The sequence below is a fragment of the Pongo pygmaeus genome, chromosome 5 (genome assembly GCF_028885625.2).
Source record: "Pongo pygmaeus isolate AG05252 chromosome 5, NHGRI_mPonPyg2-v2.0_pri, whole genome shotgun sequence".
NCBI classification, from domain to species: Eukaryota; Metazoa; Chordata; class Mammalia; order Primates; family Hominidae; genus Pongo; species Pongo pygmaeus.
The window spans coordinates 160,375,105-160,400,675 of NC_072378.2; the positions used below are offsets into that span (position 1 = coordinate 160,375,105).

The 25,571-nt window shown below is 48.5% G+C and overlaps 1 protein-coding gene across 6 annotated transcripts; it reads left to right on the plus strand.

The window, feature by feature from the left end:
- Positions 1-836: 836 nt before the first annotated feature.
- On the plus strand, positions 837-21,713 carry PNLDC1 (PARN like ribonuclease domain containing exonuclease 1). Of its 6 annotated transcripts, none has more exons than XM_054492283.2 (19): positions 844-1,351; positions 1,739-1,796; positions 2,074-2,147; positions 4,259-4,298; positions 4,953-5,076; positions 5,525-5,613; positions 6,954-7,054; positions 9,700-9,776; positions 9,975-10,118; positions 10,976-11,045; positions 12,650-12,735; positions 14,518-14,573; positions 16,893-16,957; positions 17,516-17,569; positions 18,108-18,150; positions 19,563-19,662; positions 19,954-20,129; positions 20,262-20,360; positions 21,463-21,713. In XM_054492283.2, exons 1-19 carry the CDS (start codon positions 1,276-1,278, stop codon positions 21,524-21,526), a joined length of 1,596 nt encoding a protein of 531 aa, XP_054348258.2. In that variant the 5' UTR covers positions 844-1,275; the 3' UTR covers positions 21,527-21,713. The 6 variants fall into 6 exon arrangements, with proteins under 6 accessions (XP_054348262.2, XP_054348258.2, XP_054348263.2 ...); XM_054492284.2 differs by having other exon boundaries at positions 1,243-1,351; positions 1,671-1,796; XM_054492287.2 differs by lacking the exons at positions 10,976-11,045; positions 12,650-12,735 and having other exon boundaries at positions 837-1,351.
- The last annotated feature ends 3,858 nt before the right edge of the window (positions 21,714-25,571 follow it).

A 25,571-nucleotide genomic window follows, 5' to 3' on the forward strand; every position in this document is an offset into this window, starting at 1 on the left:
AAATATGTTACTTCTGCCAATTTGAGTATTCAATGTGTTATTTTAAATAGAACACAAATCTGTATGAAGTATGATTTGTTCTGAGAGGCCTTCAGAATCAAATGGCTTAACAGTCCCCTTTTGCTTAATTAATGTCCCAGAGAGGCATTTAAAAGTATAATTGAAGATCGGATGCAGTGCCTCACACCTGTAATCCCAGCACTTTAGGAGGCTGAGGCAGGTGGATCACTTGAGGCCAGGAATTCGAGACCAGCCTGGCCAATACGGTTTAACCCTATCTCTACTAAAAACAAAAATGAGTTTGGCATGGTGGTGCATGCCTGTAATCCCAGGTGTTCCGGAGGCTGAGGCGGGAGAATTGCTTGAACTCAGGAGGTGGAGATTGCAGAGAGCCGAGATGGCACCACTGCACTCCAGCCTGGGTGACAAAGTGAGACTGTCTCAAAAGGAAAAAAAAAAGTATAATGGTAATGTTTTCTCCGCTAACCTTAAAGATTGATTTGAGCACCTCACTTTGAGGACCATAGTTCCAAAACGCTGTTCAAGTAGAAGCCTAGAATTCAAGGGAGGACACCGTAAGGAAGACCATGGACTAGTTGCACTGGAAACAGTAACAAAAGTAAAAATTAAGCTCACATGTAAGTGATGGTGTAGGTAGGGATTTCTGCAAGGAGTGAGTGCACGAGATAATCCCTGGGGACCAACGATTCCTTAAATTTAATGGGCAGTTCTTGAGGCTTCGCAAAGTTTGATTGCAGGTGTGAAGACAGTGGTAAGGTGGACGACAGAATGAGGAAAAAGATGTCCAGGGGCGTGGGAGAGGAAATGGGGACAGACATACTGGCAGTGATGGAGAAATTGGGAAGAGGTGATTTAGAAGACCGTGAGCCGCAGCAAAGGATCTGCTTGTTGCAGTTGCGTCCGGTGTTGTTCCTGCTCCGCTTTTCTGATTTCACCCTTTCTGGGGACTCTGTCTTCCTCTCCTGCCACGCCTCTTAACATTCTAAGTCCATGTAAATGACATTCTCACGTTAAGGGCTGCAAAGAAATTGCTGAGGAGCCAGGTAAACAGGCTTTGATTGCAATTGCAAATCGTACAATTAAAACACCCGCAGGCAGGTGTGGGCGACGCCAGCGGCACACAGGGGAGCTGGGCACGTGGGGCGGAGGCCGCTGCCTGGTTTCCACGCGTGCGCCCTTTAAGACCCGGCGGCGCGACGGAAGCGCGTGGGCAGCACGTAATATCTCTGGGCGACTCGGCGGAGCTGCGCGGCCATGGACGTCGGCGCCGACGAGTTCGAGGAGAGCCTCCCTCTGCTGCAGGAGCTAGTCCAGGAGGCCGACTTCGTGGGTGAGGAGCCTGGGATTCGTGGCTGTGCCGGACAGAGCCCCTGGCCCCGGGCGAGCTTGGGGAGGGGGTGGCGGGACGGTTGCCAGGCCATAGGGGCTCAGAGAGGGCCTCGGGAAGGACAGGGGGCTTCCTTTTCCAGCCCCGGGGCGGTGGGACTTTGAGCAGCAAGTACACTCCGAGCCCCGTGTGCCTTGTTGACCAGAGCCCTGTGCGCCCAGGTGCCTGGCTGCTCCTTGCCTTGGTTCCTCCATTTTCCCTTCCTGACCTCACCTGGCTTCCTGAGCACAGAGGTGAGCCCGGGTGCCTTGGCCGCCTGCAGATCTACAGTATGAGGAGTGCTGGCGATGTTCTGCACCCGAGGACTGGTATTTTTTGCCTTCCCGGCAGGTCTCGACATAGAGTTCACGGGCCTTCGTTCTAACCTGTCTGGGCCTCAGCAGATCAGGTAAAACTAGAGCTGTGTCCCCTCTGTATAAGATCCTGGCCAGACCATCATTGTTTCTGGCCAGCAGCCTGTTGGCATTTGGGGGGCAGGACGTTTCTTGTGGCTTGCTCCTACGTGTTGGAGGACCTTGCTTTCTGTCCACTAAATGATGGTAGTGTTCCCTAGTTGTAACAAGGAAAAAATCCTCCCCGGTTGCAAGTGGTGATCCTGCCGCGGAGGCCGTAGTGCCGGGATGGGATGTCATTGCTCGTGGAATGAGACGCCTGTTTGTTCACAGTCTTTTTGATTTGCCATCGGAGTGGTATCTAAAGACCCGTCAGAGTGTTCAGCAATTTACAATCTGTCAGATTGGTGAGTTTAATATCCAGCTGTTAGAGTTTTTCAAAAAGGTATTTTTATTGTCTTTGGATTTCCTACTGTGAAAACAGCTCTGAGATTTTTCAAGGATATTGAGTATCGTTTTGTATGCTTGTTTTGTGTTGGGCCATTTTATACATATGGAATCAACACTTCGGAGCAAACAAAATTTAGCAGCATTGTTTCCGTGCTTAAATAAGTCAGTATTAAGGAACACTCACTGTTACTCTTTCAAGTAAAACTGTGTGTGTGCGATTTTTGTTTTATTTTGTGAGACAAGGTCTTGCTCTGTCACCAAGGCTGGAGTGCAGTAGCATAGTCTCAGCTCACTGCAGCCTAGACTTCCTGGGCTCAAGTGATCCTAGCAGGTCAGCCTCCTGAGTAAACTGGGACTACAGGCTCACCACCACACCCAGCTAATTTTTAAATCTTTTGTTCAGATGGGTTTTCGCCATGTTGCCCAGGCTGGTCTTGACTTCCTGGGCTCAAGCAATCTTTCTGCCTCTGCCTCTCAAAGTGATGGAATTATAAGCATGAGCAACCACACCTGGCCTGTGATTTTTTTTTTTTCTTAAGAAAATTTACACACAAAAATAATTTTTTGTAAGGTCATCTCAGTTTCAGAAACTTTTTTTTTTCCTTGATGGGATTTGGGGATCTTTCTGTATCAGTTCATACAGGTCTATTTGTTGATTTAGTTATTAGTTTATTTTCTGAGATGGAGTCTTGCTTTGTTGCCCAGGCTGGAGTGCAGTAGCGTGATGTGGGCTCACCGCAACCTCCGCCTCCCAGGTTGGGGCGATTCTCCTGCCTCAGCCTCCTGAGCAGCTGGGATTACAGGCAATTGCCACCCGGCCCGGCTGATTTTTGTATTTTTAGTAGCGATGGGGTTTCACCATGTTGGCCAGGCTGGTCAAGACAGAGCTGTTAACAGTTGCGTAATGCGGTTTCTTTTACAACTACTCAATCCTGCTTTTGTAATGTGAAATTAGCTGTAGATAATACATGAACAAATGAGCATGGCTCCATTCCAGTAAAATGTTATTGTATTTACAGAAACAGACCCTGGGCCAGATTTTACTTTTCTGGGTTTGTCTGTGCCCTCTCCCGTACCATGGGGTTTTTGCTGTGTTGCCCAGGCTGGGCTCAAACTTTTGGGCTCTGGAGATCCTCCAGTCTCAGCTTCTCAAGTAGCTGGGAGTGCTGCCATGCCCATCCCCTGCTTTTACTATGAATGATGCTGAACGTGTGTGTGTTTTCCTCTCTATCCTGATCCTTTGCTACTTTTCTGTTATGGTTGTTTTTTTGTTCATTTGTTTTTAATTATAAGACCTCTTTGAGAAGTATGGGAAACAGTTGTAGGTATGTTTCCAGTGTTATACCCAAATTTGAAGTCCTTTTTTTTTTTTTTTTTTGGTTGGGGGGAGGGGGGACAGAGTCTTACTCTGTTGCTCAGGCTGGAGTGCAGGGGCACGATCTCGGCTCCCTGCAACACCCCCGCCTCCCAGGCCCAAGCAATTCTGCCTCAGCCTCCCGAGTAGCTGGGATTACAGGTGTGCGCCACCACACCTAGCTAATTTTTGTGTTTTTAGTAGAGACAGGGTTTCACCATGTTGGTCAGGCTGGTCTCGAACTCCTGACCTCAAGTGAGCCACCTGCCTAGGTCTCCCAAAGTGTTGGGATTACAGGCATAAGCCACCGCACCTGGCCTCAAGTCTTTTTTTTTTTTTTTTTTTTACTTTGCTTATGGTTTTCTTTGAGGGGGGTGGAACAGACATTTTAAATGAGTTAAATATATAAATCTTAATGGTTTTTGGTATTTTCTGTGGTTAGTTTTAAAACTATGAGAATGTCACTTTAATATTTACTTCTGTATTTGAAGAACAGGCCACAATTAGATTTTAGCAAATTAAGTGTGAATTACAATTTGACACTTCTCATGCTTCCAGTCTGTCTTTTCTTTTTTGTCATTAAAGATGTTATCCTGTGGTACAGCCCACATAGTATCTGTGGGCGCAAAGTACTGTTTGAATTGTTTTTGTCTTTGTAGTGAAATTCAGGTTGCTTTTCCTTGGCATTCATTCCCTCTACGGTCATTCTTCCAGGATTGTCTGTGTTTTCCGCTATTGAAGGAGAGGCAAACAAGTACGTATCAAGAGCTTCTGCAAACATAGGTGCTTCCCACCTATGTTCCACAGCTGCCCCCTTCAAATTCTGCCTCAGGTGCCCCGATCACTTTTGCCCTGGATGTTCTGTATTCTCTCCTATGTCTGTTCCTCCACTCGCTCTGCCCTCTGCAGATTACAGCTTGTCTTTGATGTCTCTCTGGAAGCAGTACCTTTCCCGCCAGCCTTGCTCTGTACCTTAAGTGCTCCTTTCCCTGTTTCCATCATCTCCAGTGTGCACCTGTATTAATAAAAGCACCTGACACAGTGTGGTATAATGAAAGTGATATTTAAACTACCTGACACAGTAGGCAGAAAGAATGCCCCAACTATCAGGATGCCTCCCCCCAACCATGAGCAGTTGAGGGTGCCAGCCTGCATGCCCTAACCTGGCATCCCTGGGTGGCTTGTGGAGGGGCTGTCTCTGTGGTAGACCCTGGCCCTGAAGGCAGGCTCTCTGCCTTTTTTCATTTAGCACCCCCAGTGCCAATCATAGCTCCTGAAACACAGCAGACACTTGGGCACACTCAGATTCTTCTTGCCTAAAAGAAAGAGCCCACCCTGAAGTCAGCCCTGGGAGCCAGAGTTTTTTAAATGGTTGTGGCTTTTTCTCTGTATGTTTGTTTTATTATAGGTATACAGCCCATTCATGTAACTTCTATCTCTTCCCTACAACGTTTGGGATTTTGGACTCAGAATTCTCTTTCCAGGCTTCCAGTGTTCAGTTTTTGAATCAGTATGGCTTCAACTATAACAAGGTATGGCATTGGAGGAGGGGAATGGGACTGTCTTTTGTTTGTTTTTGAGATGGAGTCTTGCTCTGTTGCCCAGGCTGGAGTGCAGTGGTGCAATCTTCGCCTCCCGGGTTCAAGTGACTTTCCTGCTTCAGCCTCCCAAGTAGCTGGGATTACAGGCACCTGCCACCACGCTCAGCTAATTCTTTTTGTATTTTTAGTAGAGACGGGGTTTCACCATGTTGGTCAGGCTGGTGTTGAACTCCTACCCTCAAGCAGTCCACCTGCCTCGGCCTCCCAAAGTGCTGAGGTTATAGGCATGAGCCACCGCACCTGGCCTGGGAATGTCTTACAAGTGATCTAGACTAACTGGCCTATACAGCCCGTCTCCTTTCCCCTTTCTACCTGTCCTCGTGAGATCAGGCACAGAGGATCCCTCTGACTTGTCTCCTTGTTCTGTTTCTGTCTTAAGTTTCTCAAAAATGGAATCCCATATATGAATGAAGAACAGGAGAAGAAAATTAGACACGATATCCTGACTGGGAACTGGAGAGTTCGCAGGTATGGCCTGTTTCTCCAGGTGCCTTTTTGTTTCCTTGTTGCTGTTGTCTGCATTTCCCGTGGGCGGGCGTGCTGTTTTCCAGGAGTGTGGTGACCTCCATCCATGCTTGGCGGGGATGGCTTCAGCTGCCTATGCAGCTGGTGCTGCTCTCCCTGTGCCCGAACTGAGAATGGCTTTCACCTGTCTCCATCGTGTTCCACTCCCTCATGAACCTCTCACTGCGTAGAGTGTGAGTTTCAGTGTTTAAAAAGAAAAAGAAACTGACTCCTAATTTGGAACTCAAAGAAACAAGAATTCCATTCCAGTGCTAGAGGGGAAGAAATGGTTCTGTTGGACTTGCTGTGAGATGTTATGTTGATCCTCCATGTGATCTTCTGAGGGATTTTTCAAGGATATCTCTCGGGCAACCTTGACTGTGCCAGTCATACTGGGCACTGACTTCAGATGTGCCTTGGTTAGGCTGTGTCTGCTCTGCCGTGCCTGACCCTGCTCCCCTAGGCCGGGACCTCTGCCTTTTTACTTTGGCTCTCTGTGCCAGCCCCAGTCTCCGAAACCTTGTATTCCTGTAGAGCTGGGGTCAGGAGTGACCACAGAGAGAGCAACAGCATTGTGGGTAGACGGACCGGGGGCCTTGGGGCTGGTACCCTCACCTGGAGCCAAGTGCTGTCAGCTAGGTGTGGGTTTGAACAAGGCATGGAAGCTCTTTGCCTTTATCAGGAAGGGGTGATTAAATGAACATCTGAAATGCGATGAGTGAGGATCTCTTCCAGATAATTCTGTTATGTTGGAGGAATTTTTGTCTCTTTGTATTTTTCCTGCTGGTTTTCATGTAAAAATGTAGCTTTTTGTAGGGGACAAACAAGTTGAATTTTTAACCTTCTTTTATTTTCAAGAGTTGGAGAAAGGCCTTTCCTTATCTCAAAATGATATTAGGTTCTCTTTCTGACGCAAGAGACAATGTGTTTACCAAAGTCCTTGTCTTTTCCTGATTGTCCCAGATAGAGACTTTATCACCCCTGAAAGCTGAATAAAGAAGACGGTCCTGATAGCAATGCTTGGTATTGGCTAGATACTAATAGCTTTTCCTCCATGCATCCTAGTGAAGCAGGAGGGGATTGAATGTATGCCTGGATCCTATGGAAGGTTGTGGGCTATTCTGATTGTTTGGCTTCCTGTTGCATAAGAGCCTCAGAGAAGAAATCGTCTTCTTTTGGCCCATTTTCTTTGTAGATTGCAACATGAAAACCAGAGGGTTCAGAAACTGCTCTCATGTTAACATAGTCTCACGGTTCTGATGTGTTTTTCTCTGACATGTTCACTTTCATGCGCCCATTTTCAGCTCTCCGGATAAAGACCAAATCAAGGTGGTGATTGACGAAGTGACGCGGTGGCTGGACCTGGCCAAGGAAGGCGACTGGATGACTCTTCCTGGGATCACTGGTAGGCAGGGGCTGTTCCTCCCAACGCAGGAGCATCGGGACAGGTCACTGTCACCTGCCAGGAGTTGGGGGAAACACACCCTTTCTTGGGATCCTGGTCCCAAATGCCTCATGACTGCGTCTGATGCCAGCATTTGTTCGGCGGATACGTAGTCTTTGTGGTTAAAGCTCTGACCTGCATTCACACGTTGAAGGCTTTCAACATACTTTGGGTTTCAAGGCTGAGAAAGTCAAGTTCCATTCCTGAGCCATTCCTTTTATCTCAGTCCTGGGTGCCCTGTATTATCTTGACTTTTGTTAATCTCTAAGCTTTTCCCCCACCATGTGGTGTGGAGCTACAGTGAACGCGCCGTAGCTTAGCAGCTCTCAGAGGCTGGTCTGTGGATCCTAGAGTCTCTGGGACCCTTTCCAATGGGTATGTGAGGTCAAAACGGTTTTCCAAGTATCCCTCAGCTGTACTTGCTATTGTCATTGTGCCATTTGCATTGGTGCCCAAGCAATGTCGGACAAAGCTGCTGGCACCTCAGCACACATTAAGGCAGGAGCATCATACCGTGTTCTTCGTTACCACTTACTCTCAGTTAAAAACGGAAAGGCCAATCTTACTAGCAGCCTCCTTGATGAAAAAGTAATATTCTTGTTTGTATTAAATCTCAATCTTTTGATTACTCATCGTTTAAATATATGTCAATATAGGTATGTAAAAAATACGCGTAAAACATTGCTCGGCTGTGTGCCAAAATACAGTGATTGTGTCAAGGAAAAGTGCTTGTGCAGTCTTTTGAATTGAGAGCTGAATTAGCTGCTTTTTTTTTTTTTTTTTGATACAGTTTTGTTCTTGTTGCCCGGGCTGGAGTGCAGTGGCACGATCTTGGCTCACTGCAACCTCCGCCTCCCAGGTTCAAGTGATTCTCCTGCCTCAGCCTCCTGAGTAGCTGGGATTACAGGTGTCCGCCACCTTGCCTGGCTAATTTTTGCATTTTTAGTAGAGACGGGGCTTAACCATGTTGGCCAGGTTAGTCTCAAACTCTTGACCTCAGGTGATCCTCCCACCTTGGCCTCCCAAAGTGCTGGGATAACAGGCATGAGCCACTGCACCTGGCCCCATGAAATATCATTTTTACTGGAAAGAACTGATTGGTTGCTTAGACTTGAAGGTTTCACAATCATTTTCTCAATGAAAAGAGCTTGTTGGCCGGGTACAATGGCTCATGCTTATAATCCCAGCATTTTGGGAGGCCAAGGCAGTGAGCTAAGATGACGCCACTGCACTCCACCCTGAGCAACACAACAAGACTGTTTCAAAGAAAAAAAAAAAAAAAAAAAGCCTGTCACTTCAAGGAAGATAACTCGCAGTATTTCCTAGTGATAAAATTACAGCTTTCAATCAAAAACTGGAATTTTGAAGAATTTACATGTGCCACTGTAAGCTTGACAGCTTCCCAGTACCACGACCTTTCTGATGAGATCAGTGATCATATTTTCCAATGTCTTCTGTTGGTATTGTGTAATAAAATGTGCAAACATTTGGGAGACCTACATAACCCTGCCAACCAGCATTTTCCAGATTACTAGCACATGATGTTACTATTGTGCACTATCTTATCTCATGGATAAGAGATCTATTCTAGGTATGAGATAGGCCAGTGGATTGTAATGTAGCAGTACAATAAAACTCATTAATGATGGTTTCAGATTCCACAGTGCAATTAATCTTTAAGAAACTACCACTTGTTGAGTTTGGTACAGTTCTAAAGAATATCCAAAGTCATTTGATAAGGCTGGTAATTCTGTTCCCTTTTCCACCTACATATCTGCTTGAGGCTGGATTTTTTTTTTTTTGAGATGGAATCTTACTCTGTTGCCCAAGCTGGAGTGCAGTGGCACCATCTTGGCTCACTGCAACCTCCGGCCTCCCGGGTTCAAGGGATTCTCCTGCCTCAGCCTCCTGAGTAGCTGGGGTTACAGGCACCCGCCACCATGCCTGGCTAATTTCTGTATTTTTAGTAGAGTCAGGGTTTCACCATGTTGGCCAGGTTGGTCTCGATTGAACTCCTGACCTCAGGTGATCCGCCCTCCTCAGCCTCGGAAAGTGCTGGAATTACAGGCATGAGCCACCGCGCCCAGCCTTGAGGCTGGATTTTCTTATGTTTCAACAATCACAGCATATCAACAGATTGAATGCAAATGCCGATATAACATTCCAGCCAAATATTAGAGATTTGCAAAAATGTAAAACAGTGTCACTCTTCTCGCTAAGTTTTTGTTTTAGAAAATAGTTGTTTTTTATAAGTGTTATTTTTGTTCATGTATAATGGGTTTTTGTTACTTAAAAAACTTCTTTAAATGTAAGAGTTTTAATTTCTAACATGCTTAACATCAATAGCTGTAACTCACATAAACACAAACTCTATGGCATCCCCAACTTAAGAGTGGCCCTGAGATTAAAAAAAACTCTTAGAATGCTGCCTCAGATCCCATCGTGACAGGCCAGGCCCTGCCACATGGCTCATGGGCTTGGGCACCCTTCAAGCTGCCTTTCCACTTGACCTCTCCATCTCAGCTTCTGCTCCTCCGGGGCTTCTCTTGTGGGGAACATGCCACACAGTTCTAGGTGCTGTGTGCCCCTATGTTTCCCTGCTGCAGGCTTCCAGGCCTTTGAGGTCCAACTGGTGCTGAGGCAGGCCCTCCCCAACATCTGGACGGTGCTGAAAGATGAGGGGGTGAGTTCTCACTGAGAACGGGGCATCAGTGGCTCCATCGTTTCTCTCTCATAATTGGCCAAATCTGGCCTCTGAAAAGCTTTTATCTTGCACGCTGCTAGTTTTTCCCCCTTTCCTTTTGTTTTGAGATGCAGAGCCATTTCTTTTGGCCTCATTCCTAGTAACCCAGGATTCAGGGAATTTGTCCCTGCTTTTCAGGTGGTAGTGAAGAAAGTGAGTAAACAACATCGTTGGTATCTTCAGAACACCTCTTGTGACCGAGAGAGCTGTTGGAAGGAAAATATTCTTCTCTCAGCAAGGGGTTTTTCTGCCTTTTTCCAAATGCTGGTGAAAGCCCAGAAGGTAGGAAAACATGTCTCTTTTCTTGACCTAAAGGCAGTCTTTAGTATTTCTGGTCATAGATACTAAAGGCTACTTCAACAAGATAAAATTCTTTAAGATAAGTGATTCCTTCTCATGAATTTTTTCATGTTTTACTTTCAGACAGGGTCTCACCTGTCACCCAGGCAGGAAGGAGTGCAGTGGCATGAACATGGTTCACTGCAGCCTTGACCTCCCAGGCTTAAGTGAAACTCACACCTCAGCTTCCCGAGTAGCTGGGACTACAGGCACATACCACCATACCTGGCTAAATTTTTTTTTTTTTTTTTTGAGACGGGATCTCGCAGTGTTGCCCAGGGTGGTCTCGAACTCCTGGGATCAAGTAATCTGCCTGCCTTGGCCTCCCAAAATGGTGGGATTATAGGCATGAGCCACTGCACCTGGCCTTCTTTCTCATTTATAAGTAGCTTCCTGGATCTAACCTTGCTTTCACCAAATCATGATAGGTTCATTTAGGGCAAGAGTATCCATAAGAAACAGTACGACTTCTTTGCTCCTTTCCGTAACACAGGAATTTCAGTACTAACTGACCTAAGGCCACTTGGGGAAACTGCAAGTGCCTGCTTCACAGTATAGGTTTCCAGCGTAGACCCTGCCTTACGTGCCTCCTACTTGTGAATTGTTTTCTTTTTTCTTTTTGTTGGCATTTAAGCGGTTGAACTACCTTTCACAGAGGCAAAGGAAGGTTAGGATGGAACTGTCAAGTGATCAGAATTGCAGTGGGTTCTAACGCTATATCTTTTGCAAGAAACTGTTAGTCTGTAGTGTCTGGATTACATTTTTTTATTTTCTCTCACCTGTTGATTTACTCCAAGTAGCCCTTAGTGGGACATAATATGATGATGGACCTGCTGCACCTCCATGAGAAGTTCTTCAGACCCCTCCCAGGTAGGGGCAAACCTGTCATTTCTCTTCCTTCATGCTGGTTTGCCATCTGGCAGAGGGATTGGTACAGAATTGTACCCTTGAGGCAGCTCCTAAAATGCACATTCCTCCCCAGTGTCTGCAGGTTTCTGGAAAGTTCTGGCAGAGGCCTATACTCTGATTTGTTACTGTCTCCCCAGAGTGGAAAACCAGGAGACTTTGTCAAGGGGAAAAAAATTTTAATTTGAATTGATAACCCCTCTCCCCATTACTAAAGCTGTTCAGAGTTATTGTATAAAACTTGGCAAAATCAGAAATGCATGAAGTCAGAAGTCACCTTTAATCAGCTAGTATCCTGAATTTTTACATATTTGATTACACTATATATTTGATTTTTGTTTGGCTTTTTTTCACTTACCCAAAGCATTATTTTATGTTGTTAAAAACCTAATAAATGCTGCTTCAATATCATGTGACACTGTCTTCTGGCTGTCCCCTGCTGTTTCATGGTTGATTCCATTATTGAACATGCAGTGGTGCAGCCTAGTGGGTAAAGTGGGGACTCGAGCCTTGGTGATCTCATCCATCCCACACTCACTATGTGTGTAGTCTCCAGCGAGTTGACATTACCTTAATTGTAAGATTGGGATAATAGTGCCAATATCAGAGTTGTGAGATTAAATGAATTAATAAAGGTACAAAGAACACTAGTCTAGATTACAAAGGGTAAGAAAATTTTAGGAGCCATTTCCCCAAGAAACGATGAAACACCTGAGTTTGGGCATATTGAGAGAGTTGGAGAATTAGCGGTGAAATTAATAATATACATTCACCAAAAAACTAAGTACAACAAAATAATCGCTGGGGGAACAAAAGCTGTGCAAGAAAGGAGAAGTCATTGTAGCCACCACAAAGCCTTTTGTGAATGACGCGCGTGAGGCAATATGGGCATGTGTGTGGAGGTGGAATGAGACGGGTCATTACCCTCTCAGCTGGTGGGAGGTCAGGAGTGAGGTGTCTAACACTGCACCATGTATGTGCTAGAGAGATGGGAATAAATACCGAAAGGAAAAGAACTGAAAGTGGTTACCTTTGGGGAGTAGGAGATGGGAGAGTAGCGGGAAGAGACCACAGGGTTTTGTTTTTAGTGTGTGTGTTTTGCAATAAACCTCTTTAGATGCAGGTATAACTTTGATAACTTTACCAACTGAGTTCTTGTGTAAATTTTCTTTTATCAGGACACTTTACTAGTTATAATTTTTTATTTTTTTTCTTGGATTTTTCTCTGAGCAATTATTTACAAATGATTTCATGTCTGCTTTTCTGATAATACTTCTATTTTTAAGTCTTATCCTATCGGCTAGAACTTCGCAAACTACATTAACTAAGGTTGGCAATAGAATGCATCCTGAATTTAATAAGAAAACCGGCCTTCACTATTAAAAGTGGTGATGGCAGCTTGATCTGAGTTTAGAAATCTTTAGTGGCTAGGATTAATGGTGTTTTCAATTCCTGTTTTGTTTCAGTTTGCTTTATTAATCAGTGCCGGTGGCAAGCTAGGTTCAAGAATGTTCCTTCCCATTTTTGCCAACAAATTCACTCTTGACTACCTGGGTTTTTCCCCTCAGAAAGCTACGATCAATTTAAGCAGAATATCCACAGCCTATTTCCTGTTCTCATTGATACCAAGAGCGTAACAAAGGATATCTGGAAGGTAATGAATAGAATTGCTTTGGTTTAAGAACTGCTTTTTCCATACCAGTAACACTTAGCTTTCTCTTGTGGGGTTTTTTCCTTGTGTTTTTTGTTTTGTTTTGTTTTGTTTTGCTTTTGAGAGGGAGTCTTGCTCTCAAAGCCAGGCTGGAGTGCAATGGCGCGATCTTGGCTCACTGCAACCTCCGACTCCCTTGTTCAAGCGATTCTCCTGCTTCAGCCTCCTGAATAGCTGGGATTACAGGTGCGCACCACCATGCCCTGCTAATTCTTTGTATTTTTAGAAAGATGGGGTTTCACCATGTTAGCCAGGATCGTCTTGATCTCCTGACCCCTCATGATCCACCCGCCTCGGCCTCCCAAAGTGCTGGGATTACAGGGGTGAGCCACTGCGCCCGGCCTGCCACTTGTGTTTTTTAAAGTTGTTCTTTGAATGCTTTTCTCTCTTCAAACCAGTATCAGTTTCCTTTTATATTTTGGCACCTGTGCGTCATTGTATTAGCTTATATATGACTTATTCCCTTTCTCTCACTCCAGTTTCCACATTTTGACTTATTTGTGTAGAGTTTTTGTGCTTATTTAGATCAGACAACAGAACAACTTATTTTAGAACTTGATGCATGCCTTAGGAATATTTGCAACAAGTGTACAGAGCACCGGGGGGAGGGGGTTCCCTCCTGAAGAATCTTGAGAAAACCTCTTCTTTATTGAGCCCTCCAGTCATGGGTTCTCAGTCCTGACAACATGTTAGAATCACGTGGGAAGTTGAGAATGCTGATAGCCAGGCTGCATTGGCAGCTTCTTGTCTGACCTCTAGGTGATTCTGCCCGGTGATTCTGTTGTGGAGTTGAGGCTATGTACTATGCGTAGAGAAAAGAGACCTGACTGGTTTAAATGCTGCTTAGAAACAAAGCTGAGAATAGCCAGGCGCAGTGGCTCACACCTGTAATCCCAGCATTTTGGGAGGCTGAGGTGGGTGAATGGCTTGAGCCCAGGAGTTTGAGACCAGTCTGAGCAATGTGGGTAAAACTCCATCTCTACAAAAAATACAAAAATTATCTGGGCATGTTGGTGCACATCTATAGTCCTGGCTACTTGGGAGGCGTAAGTGGGAGGGGATCACTTAAAGCCCGGGAAGTGGAGGTTGCAGTGAGCCGAGATTGCACCACTGTATTCCAGCCTGGGCAACAGAGGGAGATCCTGTCTCAAGGGAAAAAAAACAACAACTGAGGAACAGAGAAGGGGGCATCAGATCAATCTTGTGAAGCCTTAGAGTGATCCCTTATGAGTGAATTATCCAGGAAGGGAGCCACACAGATGGGAGTGGGGCGTGTGGTCTGTCTCTGCCCAGAGGCTGTTATTATTTGTAGTTGGCATATTTCCAGCTACTATGAACTTTTAGGGTTTAGTAACTAGGCATTGCCCCAAGGCCCTCTAGGCCTTAGAATACCTGCATGCTACATGTATGTCCCTGGCCTTTGTCCTAGTGCCTTGCTTTCCTGTGTTTATGGGTAATCTGTTGAACACATTTTCTAAGGGAGATAGTGTGTGTAGAGTTTTTTTCTAGCCTGGGTTTTTGAGAGTCCTTCTAGGAAACCCAGGAATACTGCGTAACCTGACATCCTAACTAAGGAATAAGGATGGTTGCACCCTTTGAACAGAAAGAGGAGGTTATAGGAGTGAGCATTTTCCAGGCCGTTTTAATGACCATTTGGTACTGCCTGAAACGGAGAATAAACAAAAGCGCAAATGTTTTCCTCTGGTTTGTTTTCCATCATTGTAGGAGATGAATTTCCCGAGGGTGTCGAATCTTTCCAAAGTCTATGAAGTCCTGAACAGGTGAGGACGGCGATTCCTGGAGCTACTGCTGGAGCGGCCTTGGTGGCCTCCCTGTGCCCCGCAGGCCTTTGGGCTCTCTAGGCGCGCCCACCATTCACAGTGATGCCTGCTTGGGACTTGGTCTCCTCCAGCTCCTCCTGCTTCATGGACCCCTTCCTCCGATGACCCTCTTGCCTTCGTTTCCAAAGAGAGAGAAGCCAGAGACAGGAAATCTCTCAACCCCTGCCCCTCAAACAGTTGCGCGATTACTGTCCCCTTTTTCATTGTCTCGCCTCTGTCACCAGCAAATGGAGCACCTTCCCTGTGCAAGGTCAGGCAGGAGGAGCTGCCACCTACTCGTCACCTTCACCCCTGCTCAGCAACTCCCCACCCTTACCTGCCCCTTCCTGGGGTGTCTCCACCTCTTTCTGTCTCCCTCTCATTTCCTTCCACATCAACAAGTGTTCTCCCAACTTAACGACAAAGCCTCCTGAACTCTCCGCGCTCCTCTTCCCTCAGCCCATGGCAGGCAGGGCCTTGTCTCCTTCACTTCTGCTCTCCTCAGGGGCACCCAGAGCCACCGGTCTGTCCCCAGTAAGCAGGACGAGGCACGAGAGGCGTTTGGAACAGGGGTGGCACCCTGTTCTGCATGTGTGTGTGCGCGATTTTTTTAAACCCATTCCTTGTGGTTCGTGTTCTCTACCTGTCTCCTGAGTTTTCTCTCAAGGGCCCCTCCTCAGCCGTGTTCCTGCTCATTCCCAGGCTCCTGTGTGGCCTCGTCCACCCGCTGGGCTTCAACTCCCAGCTCCTGTGTACAGCTGCGGTCCAGACCTCAGCATCCAGGACGCTGCGTTTACCAGCTGTCTTCTTGATGTTCCCACCTTCCATGACCTACAGGCACTTTCAACTTGACCCGCCTCTCTGTCCCTCAAGCATACTCCAGTGCCTGCAAACTCAGAAGTCTGGATGGCACCAGGCGTGATAGTGGGGGCTGTGTGTGCATGAGAGGGCGAACAGGGGAGAGAGCTTTGTTGTAAATGCACAGGCTCTGATTCCAGGCTTCCTGGGTTTAAATCCCAGCTTTGCCACTCACTGGTTCTGTGAGTGACCTTGAGAGAATTACTTAATCTCTCTGTGCCTCAGTTTAACTATCTGTGAGATGAGAAAATAGTGTGTAACTCCAAGGTGATTGTGAGGATTAAATGAGTTTGTAGATGTGGAAGGACTTAGAACAACTCCTTGCATGTAGTCCAGGTCTGTTGAATCTTAGCTGCCGTTGACAACTATCCCAATCCTAACGGACAGCTCATGGCACACCGACGACGACGATGCCTGTTTTACAGTTGGGAACGTTAGGGGTCACGAGGCTAAGCACATGAGGTTTCAGAACATCTTATTGAAAACCAAGGAAGCAAAGGTTTCCTTGTCACACGCCATCTCCATTCACCCGGGTCCTGGAGCCAAGACCTAGAAGGGGTCACAGAGCTGAATTGCTCACATCTATTGAGTCAAGTTTTATGGACTTGACCCTGTAAGTCTCTCAGACCTCTCCTTTCTCTGCATTCTCAGGATCATTGTCTTTTCATTCCAACCATGGAACTGTGGTGGTAGCCCCTGAGTGGTGTCCCAGCCTTGTGGCCTGCCCTCTTCATACCCCACACCGGCCCTTGAGTGATGATCTAGAATGTGAATTTGAATGGGCTCTTTTTTTCTGATCAGTCTTTCTGTGGTTTCTGAAACCCCTGCCTGTTGTAGGGCTCCTCCCCACCCTCTTGGCCCTCCCTTCACACAAAGGCTTCAGCCCCACTTCTCAGCTCACAGCTCCTGGGGGTCAGACCTCCTCCTTTTCCTCACTGTCTTTGCCTGCTCAAAATGCCTGCCATCTCCCCATTCCTTGAACTCCATTGGTTCCTGTGGTTTGGGACTCTCCATGAGTGCTGTCTGCCTCCAGAAGCCTGCAGGGTCCTGGCGTGACTGTCATGCCTCAGGCCTTGCGTTTACAAGAGACAGGCGTAATTGTCTCTGTAGTTGTCACTAGACAGGCCACTAGACAGCTCTGGAGGACAGAGACAGTATCTTGTCTATCTTGGTGCCTGGGCTCAAGTGAAGCATTTGATAAATGCCTGGAGTAACTCCACTGGGGCCTCCTGCACCATTGTTCTTTCCCCTTTCCTGTTGTCCAGTTACCAAGACCTTACCTGTCCATGCCTAGATTTGCACCTTAAAGATAAGTCCTCAGTACATTTAAAAAATTCATATTAACTTAAGGGACTGAGGGGGAAAACAAGAAGGGATTACTTTCAGCAAATTGTTTTTTATTCTGTTTTTCTTTTCTAATAGTGACTTGAATCCCACCAAGAATTCTGGACCAGAGATTGTTCACGCAAGCAGGTGTGAGAAATACGGTACGTTCCCATGAGCCCACAATTCTTGCACAGTCGGCAGAGTGCTGAGGTGCTCAGCTGAGCTTGTCGTTGACCCTGGTTCCCCCGCACCCCTCCCCACCACCACCCCCACTCCCCTCCCCTCCCCCCACCTCTCCCCCTGCCCCGCCCTGCCCTGCACCCGTCCCCACCCCCCCCACCCCCCTCCCCCCCACCTCTCCACTGCCCCGCCCTGCCCTGAACAGCAGGCGAGGGGGAGGTTTGTGTGGGGTTTTGCTTCACTCTACTTACTCCATGTAACTCCTGCCCCAAATGAGCGAGCCCAGAATGCATCCAAGAGCCCTGGGAGTTGTCCATTTCCTCCTTAATGTGGTCCTTAGTCTATAAGGCAGCTCTGATCTTGGGGCTTTCTCCACCGTGGGGAGGACCAAGGTGAAGTTGGTGTGTGGGCCCAGAGAAGGGTAAGCAGGACCATGGGGAGGTTGTATGAGCCGCAGCCGCTTGTGGATGGTGAGCTAGGATGGGGCGTGTTTCTAATGACTGCTCAATTCTCTCTCCTCCTGGTGGAAAATGCCTCAGTTGAGACAAAGTGCCCCCACGAAGCTGCGTATGATGCCTTCCTCTGTGGGTCAGGTAAGGATTGCGGTTCCTTTAAAAGGAAACTCACTTGTTTTTTTTTTTTTTTTTTTTTTTTTTTTTTTTTTTTTTTTTTTGAGACAGGGTCTCACTGTTGCCCAGGCTAGAGTACAGTGGTGAGGATCTTGGCTCACTGCAGCCTCTACCTCCTGGGCTCAAGTGATCCTCCCACCTCAGCTTCCCGAGTAGCTGGGACTACAGGTGTATGCCACCATGCCTGGCTGGGACTACAGGTGCACGCCACCACGCCTGGCTAATTTTTGTATTTTTTGTAGAGATGGGGTTTCACCATGCTGCCCAGGCTGGTCTCAAACTCCTGGGTTCAAGCAATCCGCCTGCCTGGGCCTCCCAAGGTGCTGGGATTACAGGCATGAGCTACCACACCCAGGCAGAGACTCACTTTTTGTTGGCAGTATGCCCCTGCCGTCCCTAGATTCTGCATTTATTGTCAGATTGGCTTGCACATGCTGAGATAAAGAATAAGCATGCACATTTTGATAAGCTCTATTGCATTTCTGTCTTTTTTCCTTCCTAGTTCTTTTGAAAGTGGCACACTTGCTTCTACAGAAGGTACACCGGTAAGTGTTCTTTCTTTTCATCCTGCTATTCAATCGGTGGTCAGGATTTATTGAGCCCTTGCTGGAAGCCAACACCTCTCCAGTCCAAGGGTTCTACCAAAGAAGGGAGAATGTGAGGTGTCACTGGTATAGAAATCTTGTCCCTGACTGGGCAGCAGCCCACAAATGGCCCTGTGCCACAGGAGTAGCCCTTCCTACCGCCCCTGCGCCTGCCTGCCTGCCTGTATGGGTCCTGGCCCCTCATCCCCGCAGATGTCAGGAGGCCAAGGCAGTGGGGTTAGGCTTAGGTTCTGACACCTGTCTCAGTCCTTCCCAGCCTGGTGTGTGCTTGATTGTCTCTCACTTGCTTTCTTTATAGCCGTGTAAGCAACAGTGAGGTATGAGGAGAAAGTGTTCAGGTCGATGAATGACATATCCACTGTTGGGGGGCACATAGGCTGGGGAGAGATGAGTGGAACCCCACATTGGAATCTTCAGTGCATTTCCCCATGGCAACACCATCTTTGATGCCTGCAGCCCTGGGTACATAGGCACCAGAAACACATTAGCAGCATGCACGCTACAGCACCGTCCTCGGCATGCACGTTTGTTAAGTAGGACTTAGCCAGCCAGGTGAAGGAGCCCATCAAAATTCTAATGTGTGCTTTGGGATTGATGTAGAAATATCTTTTTGGACTATAATCTATTAACTTGGGTACTGCCTATATTTGTCCATTTTAGCAGTGGATGTTATAAATACAAAAGTTCTGCGACACATGGATGGGAAGCTTATTTCTTAAATGCGCCAGCCTAACCCCCTCTCTTGTGGTTTGACTGTTAAAGGGCCCCCTGGTAAGTACGTGTGTGCTGGACAGTGAAGGCGCTAGCAGTAGTGGAGCACCTCAGTGCCGAGGGTCACACATCTTTTATTTCTTTTAATCCTCATGGCCTAAACGCCCTCCCTGCGTGGCCCGTGGTTTTGCTGGGGCCTGCACTCAGGTGTGTGTGCTCCCTGGACAGAGCGAGCGGGGCGCTGGCAGTGGGAGGAGGCTGTGGGATGAGGGGATGCCCTTTTGGAATCAAAGGTGATGTCATGCCAAGGGGGGACAGCATGGGGCTTTCTCTGAATAGTGGCCTCGCGCTGATTCTCTGAGCCTATTGCTGTTTGTCAGCAGTGGGACCCTCACCAAACCATCACCAGCAGATGGTGACCGTCTGGAAGCTCTTCTTCTGTGTGGCCACGGAGAATGCTTTTAGACTTGCCAGCTGGGGAAGCACCCAGCCAGAGCCCCAAGACTTGTGAAGGCAGGAGGGAGTGAGAGCCGTCCGAGGGAGTGTCCTTCTCCTGTTCTGTCACCGGATTCTTGGCTGTGGCCGAGGAAATGGATGAAGTTCCGTGTGCCCAACAGCTTTGGGGTTTTCTGTCCTTGCAGCATCGACCCCGTGCCCGAGTCATCCTTTCCTCAGTACCTTGACGTGCTGGCTCCTTACGTGAACCAAGTGAACCTCATCCGAGCGGGGGTCCCGAAGATCGTGAGTAGATCTCATTTGGCCCCCTCGCCCCATTCAGAGTTCGGAGGCTTCGCTGGGAAGTGGCCAGTGCTCTCTGGGACTCGTGAGAGGGATTTCAGTGGTCGCTGAGATGAGAGCTGGGTTTTTCTTTCCTCTCATGTTTCTCCACCAAAGCCAACGTGGACTCATCCTTCCTTCTCTTCCCCTCCCTGCCCCAAGCAGAGCGTTTCCTAGTTTCTTTTGAGATCTTCGGACTGGATAAGAAGTCAGGAAGAACTGTGGAAAATCTCTTGTGTTCTGCATGTTTTCTAGAATTTTTCTGGTCCAGATTATCCCGGTATCCGACCTCCCATCCTCATCCTCAGCGTCAAAAGGTGGCCTGGGGTCAGCGAGCAGCAAGTCTACCATAAGTTTCAGAATCTCTGCAAGTTTGATGTCAGGCGACTCACGAGAAGCCAGTTCTTACTCCTGACCAATAAGTTTAAGGAGTAGGTGCCTCTAAGTCCGCGTCCCCCACCCCTCCTGTGTTCATCCCTGTATCTCTCTGACTCCACCCGCCTGATCACAGCAGGCGGCGCCATCCTGCTGCCTGGCTGACCACAGCAAACTTGTTTTGGCAGCGCGCGGAACATCCTGAAGGAGTACCGGGGCCACCCGACCCTGTGCATCTCCCTGTACCGCTACTGGAGGCACTCCCCAAACGTCAACTGCCTGCTCCAGTAAGTGACAGGCTGAGGCTGCCTGCCTGTCCTGGGGTCCTAGAGTGCCCAGGGCCCCAGCATCCCAGCGTGGTCTGACTCGAGCACAGCTCACTCACTGGTGTGTGTTGCCAAGGGGGTTGTTGACGAGTGTGGTGCCCTGAACGTCATTGAGTGATGCCCCGTGTCTGTCGAGCACCTGCTGTGCTGGGTACCATCGTAGTTCTAGGGCCTCGTCAGTGAAGCAGAAAATCCCTGCTCTCATGGAGCTCACGTGCTGGGGGAGATAAACAGGATAAACAAATGGACCCTATAATGTATTGGGTGACAAGTATTTATTAAAGATGAGAGAGAAGGGTCAGGAGTGGGTGGCAGGCTGCAGTTCAAAGAAGCTGATGGGGGTCCTCATTAGAGACTTGGAGTGAGCCAGGCAGAGGGGACAGCAGGACGGAGCCCTCCAGTCAGGAGGTGCCGGGAGAGTCACGGGGAGAGGCCATCGTGAGCAGAACAGCAAGGAGGGGGATGCAGGAGAAGGAACCGGTGCCCCCCAGGTGGGGGCCACCCAGGGAGGACGTGGGCTTCTCTCAGGAGAGAGGGAATCGCGGAAGTTACAGCAAGAAGGTCCATAACCCAACTCAGGTTGTCTTCCATGTTGGGGTAGACTGTAGAGGCGAGACACTGTGAGAGCAGTCAGGAAGGAGATGCTTCAGCTGGGTCACAGCTCAGTGCAGCCAGGGGTAGCGGGGTGGAGTCAGCGACAGACCAGAGAAGGATCAAGTGCGAATCCAGGGTTTGGGTCCTGAACAGCTGGAAAGGCAGAGTTGCTGTCAGTTGAGCTTGGTGAGGTTCTGGCTTGCGGGTTAGGGGCCACATCCGTTAGAAAACAGCATTGCTGAAGAAGCACACTGGGCTCCGAGGCAAACCCTTTTTCTTTCAACCTGCGGTTTGCATCCCAGAGCCAGCCTAACCTCGAGAGGCAGAAGTTCAGTGTTGGCATCCGGAGAGTGACAGAGAGAAAGAACAACTGAGTGCACGGGGCTGGGAAGGAGGAGGGGCAAGCCTGTGTCGGTGCTTCTCGGCCTGCTGGGTGCCCCGGCCACTGACACGTGTCATTGTCTTGCAGAGTCTGCGGCATAGTGACTGCCTGGGCCCTTCTCGCGTTCACCCTCGGAAGATCTGGTCCCTGAGCGCAGTGAGGCCTCCTGAGGCCACCCTCAGGTCCCCATGCTCTCTGGGAGGTGTGCTGGGTGTGTTTGTGTAAATCAGATTCTGTTTGCAGATGGATCTGTTTGGTCTTTTCTAGAAATTCTGTTATGTCCTGAATGTGAAATTCTGTTAACACTCTCAATGATAAATCAGTCCTTGGGTATCGTACCTGTATGTGTGGTCAGAACTTTTCTTGCTATAAATGCAGGCGGAGCAGTCAGCACCTCGAGATTTAAGCTAATGTCTCATGAGCAGGTCACTGTGCTAGGAGCTGGACACCAGATGAAGAAAAGGTGACGTTATTTCTGGGAGAAAAACTAATGGCTTATTATTGGCTGTTGTTGACTTAGTTCTGAGAAATGGCCTTCCTAAGTTTAGTAAAGGAAGGATGTGAAGCTTGGAAGAGGGAAAGTCATGTGCACTAGGAACATTTTTGATAAGTGTTATAAACCGTAAGACATCCACATGCATTTAGAAACAATGACCCGTGCCCCAGTGTGCACCTTCGATGTCAGCACAATGGGACACTGTGTCTCCTCCGCAGCAGTCTGCACTACACTCAGCTTTCTCAGTAACTTTTCCTTGTGGGGATCTAGACTCGGCTGGGCTCTTTGCTCAACCTGGAGCTTCACTTGAGGGCTCTGCAAAGCTGATTTAAATTCAGCCTGGGAGACATTTTTCCTCTAGAAAAACAAGCATTAGTGGTGGTAGCTGTCCACAGGAGGGTTTGGGAACTACTTTTCCAGAGGTCACACACCTTTCCTGAGGGGTGAGGTGCCCAGTGGCCCTGCAGGATCCTCTGCGACTTATGATCCGACCAGCCACGCCACACTCCGAACAGCAGCTGTTTCCTCATCTGCTCAAACCGCATTGTCAGGGCAGTGTCAGGGTGTTGGGTTTTTTGTTGTTGTTGTTATTTTTCATCGAATGTAACTTGTTTTGAGACAGGGTCTCTGTCGCCCAGGTTGCAGTGCAGTGGCACAATTGTGGCTCACTGCAGCTGCAGCTTCTACCTCCAGAACTCAAGCAATCCTCCCACATCGGCCTCTCGAGTAGCTGGCACCACAGGTACGTGCCACCACACATGACTCATCTAAAACAATTGTTTTTGCAGTGATGGGGTCTCCCTATGTTGCCCAGGCTGATCTTGAACTCCTGGCTTCAGGCCATCCTCCTGCCTCAGCCTCCCAGAGTGCTGGGATTACAGGCATGAGCCACCACGCCAGGCTGATTGAACATAACTTTGCTGAGGAGAATTCCACTTTTCTTTCATGGGCTTTGGGCTTGACTGTGTTTGGGTAAGCCCTGCTTTAAGTACTCTTGCGAGCTCCTCTCAGCTGCCTGTCTTGAGGGCTGTTTGGCATCCCAGTGGCGGAGCAGGGCCGCCGGGTGCTGTAAGCTGTTCCGCAGAGCCCTGGAGTCGGAGGCACGCAGCACTTTCATAAGGCCTTGTTCATTCACCTCTTCTCTGTTCAGCATGTCTTCACTGGGCACCTGCTGCATGCCCTTCAGTGCACCGTGCTATGGGCAGGGTCCTCATGTCCATGGTGACCTGGCTGACCCCACAGCCCTGCATCACGCATGCTGTTCCCTAGGGCAGCCCTGAGCTGGAAGAGCTGGAAGCTGTGCCACAGCCAAGCTTTGTTGATCAAGTTTACTTTCTGAGCAGTGCCCAGGCGCTGCTGACCAGGCGCTGCTGACCAGGGTGCTGCTCAGAAATGCTGAGTGGTTCGGGGCCTCCTGCCCTTAGCAGCTCTTGCCCTGCCTAGGTGGTGGTGGGGGGACAAGGCAGGCTCTGAGTCTCTCCCAAGGTGCTCTCCCCGTTCCCCTAGCTCTTCAAGGCTGTGTTTTACCTGCAGGTCTCCCTCCCATCATTAAATGAATAAAACCGAAACAAGGCAAAAAGCCAGCCATTCTTCTCTCCTTCCCTAACTCTGTCCCCTCTCCCTGTGGCCCAGCTGCTCTTCTCTCTCCACCCAAGCTTTCGAGCACGTGCTTTCCATCGTTCCCGCCCCTGCGTGCCCAGGGCCCACGCCAGTCATTAGGGCCCCCTGGCTTCCCTCTCACTCCTCCACGGCCCTGGGTGGTGCAGCTCCTCTGGACGTTCTCCCCAAGTCTCTGGTCATTCTCTTCTCGATTGCCCTCAGCTCTTCCCCTGGCCCTTTAGATGTTGATGTTCAAGGACCTGGCACTGTCTGCCATGACGGTGCTGGGCCCTAGCATGACTCTGAAGTGTGTTCTCAGCTAACGTCTCTCTCCTGGGTCCCAGTTCACCTGCTGAGCCTCTAGATTTTCCCACAGACACGCCAAGCTCCACACAGGCAGGATGGATCACTTTCCCTCCAAGTCGCCTGCCTTGATGGAGGTTGTGAGCATCTCCCCAGCTGTAGCTTCCAGCTCCTAAACTCTCCCCACCTCCCTGCCCCACGTCTGAGCAGCCACCCACCTGCAGCTCCTAGACTCTCCCTGATCCCCTGCCCTCCTCTGAGCAGCCACTCACTGGCAGCTTCTGTCTCCATGCAGTCCTCCTGGCTGTCCAGACCATTTCAGGGTCTCCTCAGCTCTGGGAGAGCCCTGCCTGACTCCTCTCCTCCCTGTTCTGCTGTGGCCCTCAGGGACATAAGCGGGCTCCAGAAGGCAAATCTGGTCATCTCTCCTGCCCAAGGTCCTTCTGTGGATTCTGCACCAAGTCCACAAGCCCTTTCTCTCTGCATTTGGGGTCCTGCTGTGTCTGTGGTCCCCCACGGGTGTCTGTCCTTGGGCTCACTGTTTCTCTTCCTCTTCTCTGAGCCACTCATCACTCAAGACCCAGCTCAGTGGACATCTCCTCTAGGTTCTAGGTCACCGTTGTCTGCTGTACCTGTCAGGTGTCAGGGACTCAACCTGTCTCTGAGTGCCTCTTGCCTGTCACTGCTAGAGCACTTGGTGCTGTGTGGCAGTGTCCCCTGGCCTGGCCCTGCACAGGTGGGCAGTGGAGTTCTGGAACCTGTAGGGGCTCTCAGTATCCTCACAAGCCAGTGCTCCCCATGGCTGGAGGCTCTGCTGTGTTTTTCAACAGGGATTTGAGCACCTCACCTGCTGCTCAGGTGAGGTGCTTTGAAAATGGCATTGAGTAACTGATGTGCTTCTGCTTCTGCAGCAGAGGGAAAAGACAAATGGCAGCCTCCAAATCTCCCCAGCCCAGGGTGTTCTCACTGACCCACACGACCTGATCACTTAGAAGTGATGTGGCTTCATGTCCTTGTTCTTACAATTTTGGTTCTTGTTTGTGGTTTAAATTATTTCCATGAGATTTTTGGTATAAGAAAGAAAGTGACTAGAAATAACCTTAAATGATCTTAAAATTCGCTACTCTTTCTCTTTACATCCTTCAAGTACTAAGTTCAGGCTGCCGTAACAAAAATACCATAGACAGGGTGGCTTAAAAAACAGAATCTTATTTCTCACAGTTCTGGCGGCTGGGAACTCTGAGATCCGGCGCCAGGTGATCTGGCTCCTGGAGAGTGCTCTCTTCCTGGGCTTGTAGAGGGCTACCTTCTTGCTGCATCCTGACGTGGCAGAGACAGCGAACATCTCTCTCACGTCTCTTCTTGTAAGGGCACTAATCCAATAAGAGGGCCCCACCCTCATCACCTCCCAAAAGGCCTCACCTAAGACCATCCCCTTAGGGGTTAGGATTTCAACCTAGGAATTTGGGGGAAACACAAACATTCAGTCCATAGCAAGTATCTTTCCTTTTCTCTGAAAGATACAGAGGTTCATATCATTTATTGTTACTACAGAAAGCTTTTCTTTTTCTCTGTGGTCTTTTTAGCTCATGAGACAGCAATACTAATTTTCTTGGCATGAAATATGTGGTAGAGGTTGTAAATTTTGAGATACTTTCTGACTAAGGGGAAAAAAAGGCTGTTACTTTCTAACCACTAAAATCCTTGGTGTAATTTTCTATAAGTTTGTCTGAAAGTCCACTGTAAGACTAATTAAAACCTCATTTTTTGTGTGTGGTGGTGACTTACCAAATTAAAA

Bases quoted from the DNA above. Each gene is read 5' to 3' on its own strand.
- PNLDC1 (XM_054492283.2), top strand. From the start codon at position 1,276: ATGGACGTCGGCGCCGACGAGTTCGAGGAGAGCCTCCCTCTGCTGCAG. The intron at 4,299-4,952 runs GTACGTATCAAG...GTTTTATTATAG, and splicing joins ATTGAAGGAGAGGCAAACAA to GTATACAGCCCATTCATGTA. The intron at 5,077-5,524 runs GTATGGCATTGG...TTCTGTCTTAAG, and splicing joins ATGGCTTCAACTATAACAAG to TTTCTCAAAAATGGAATCCC.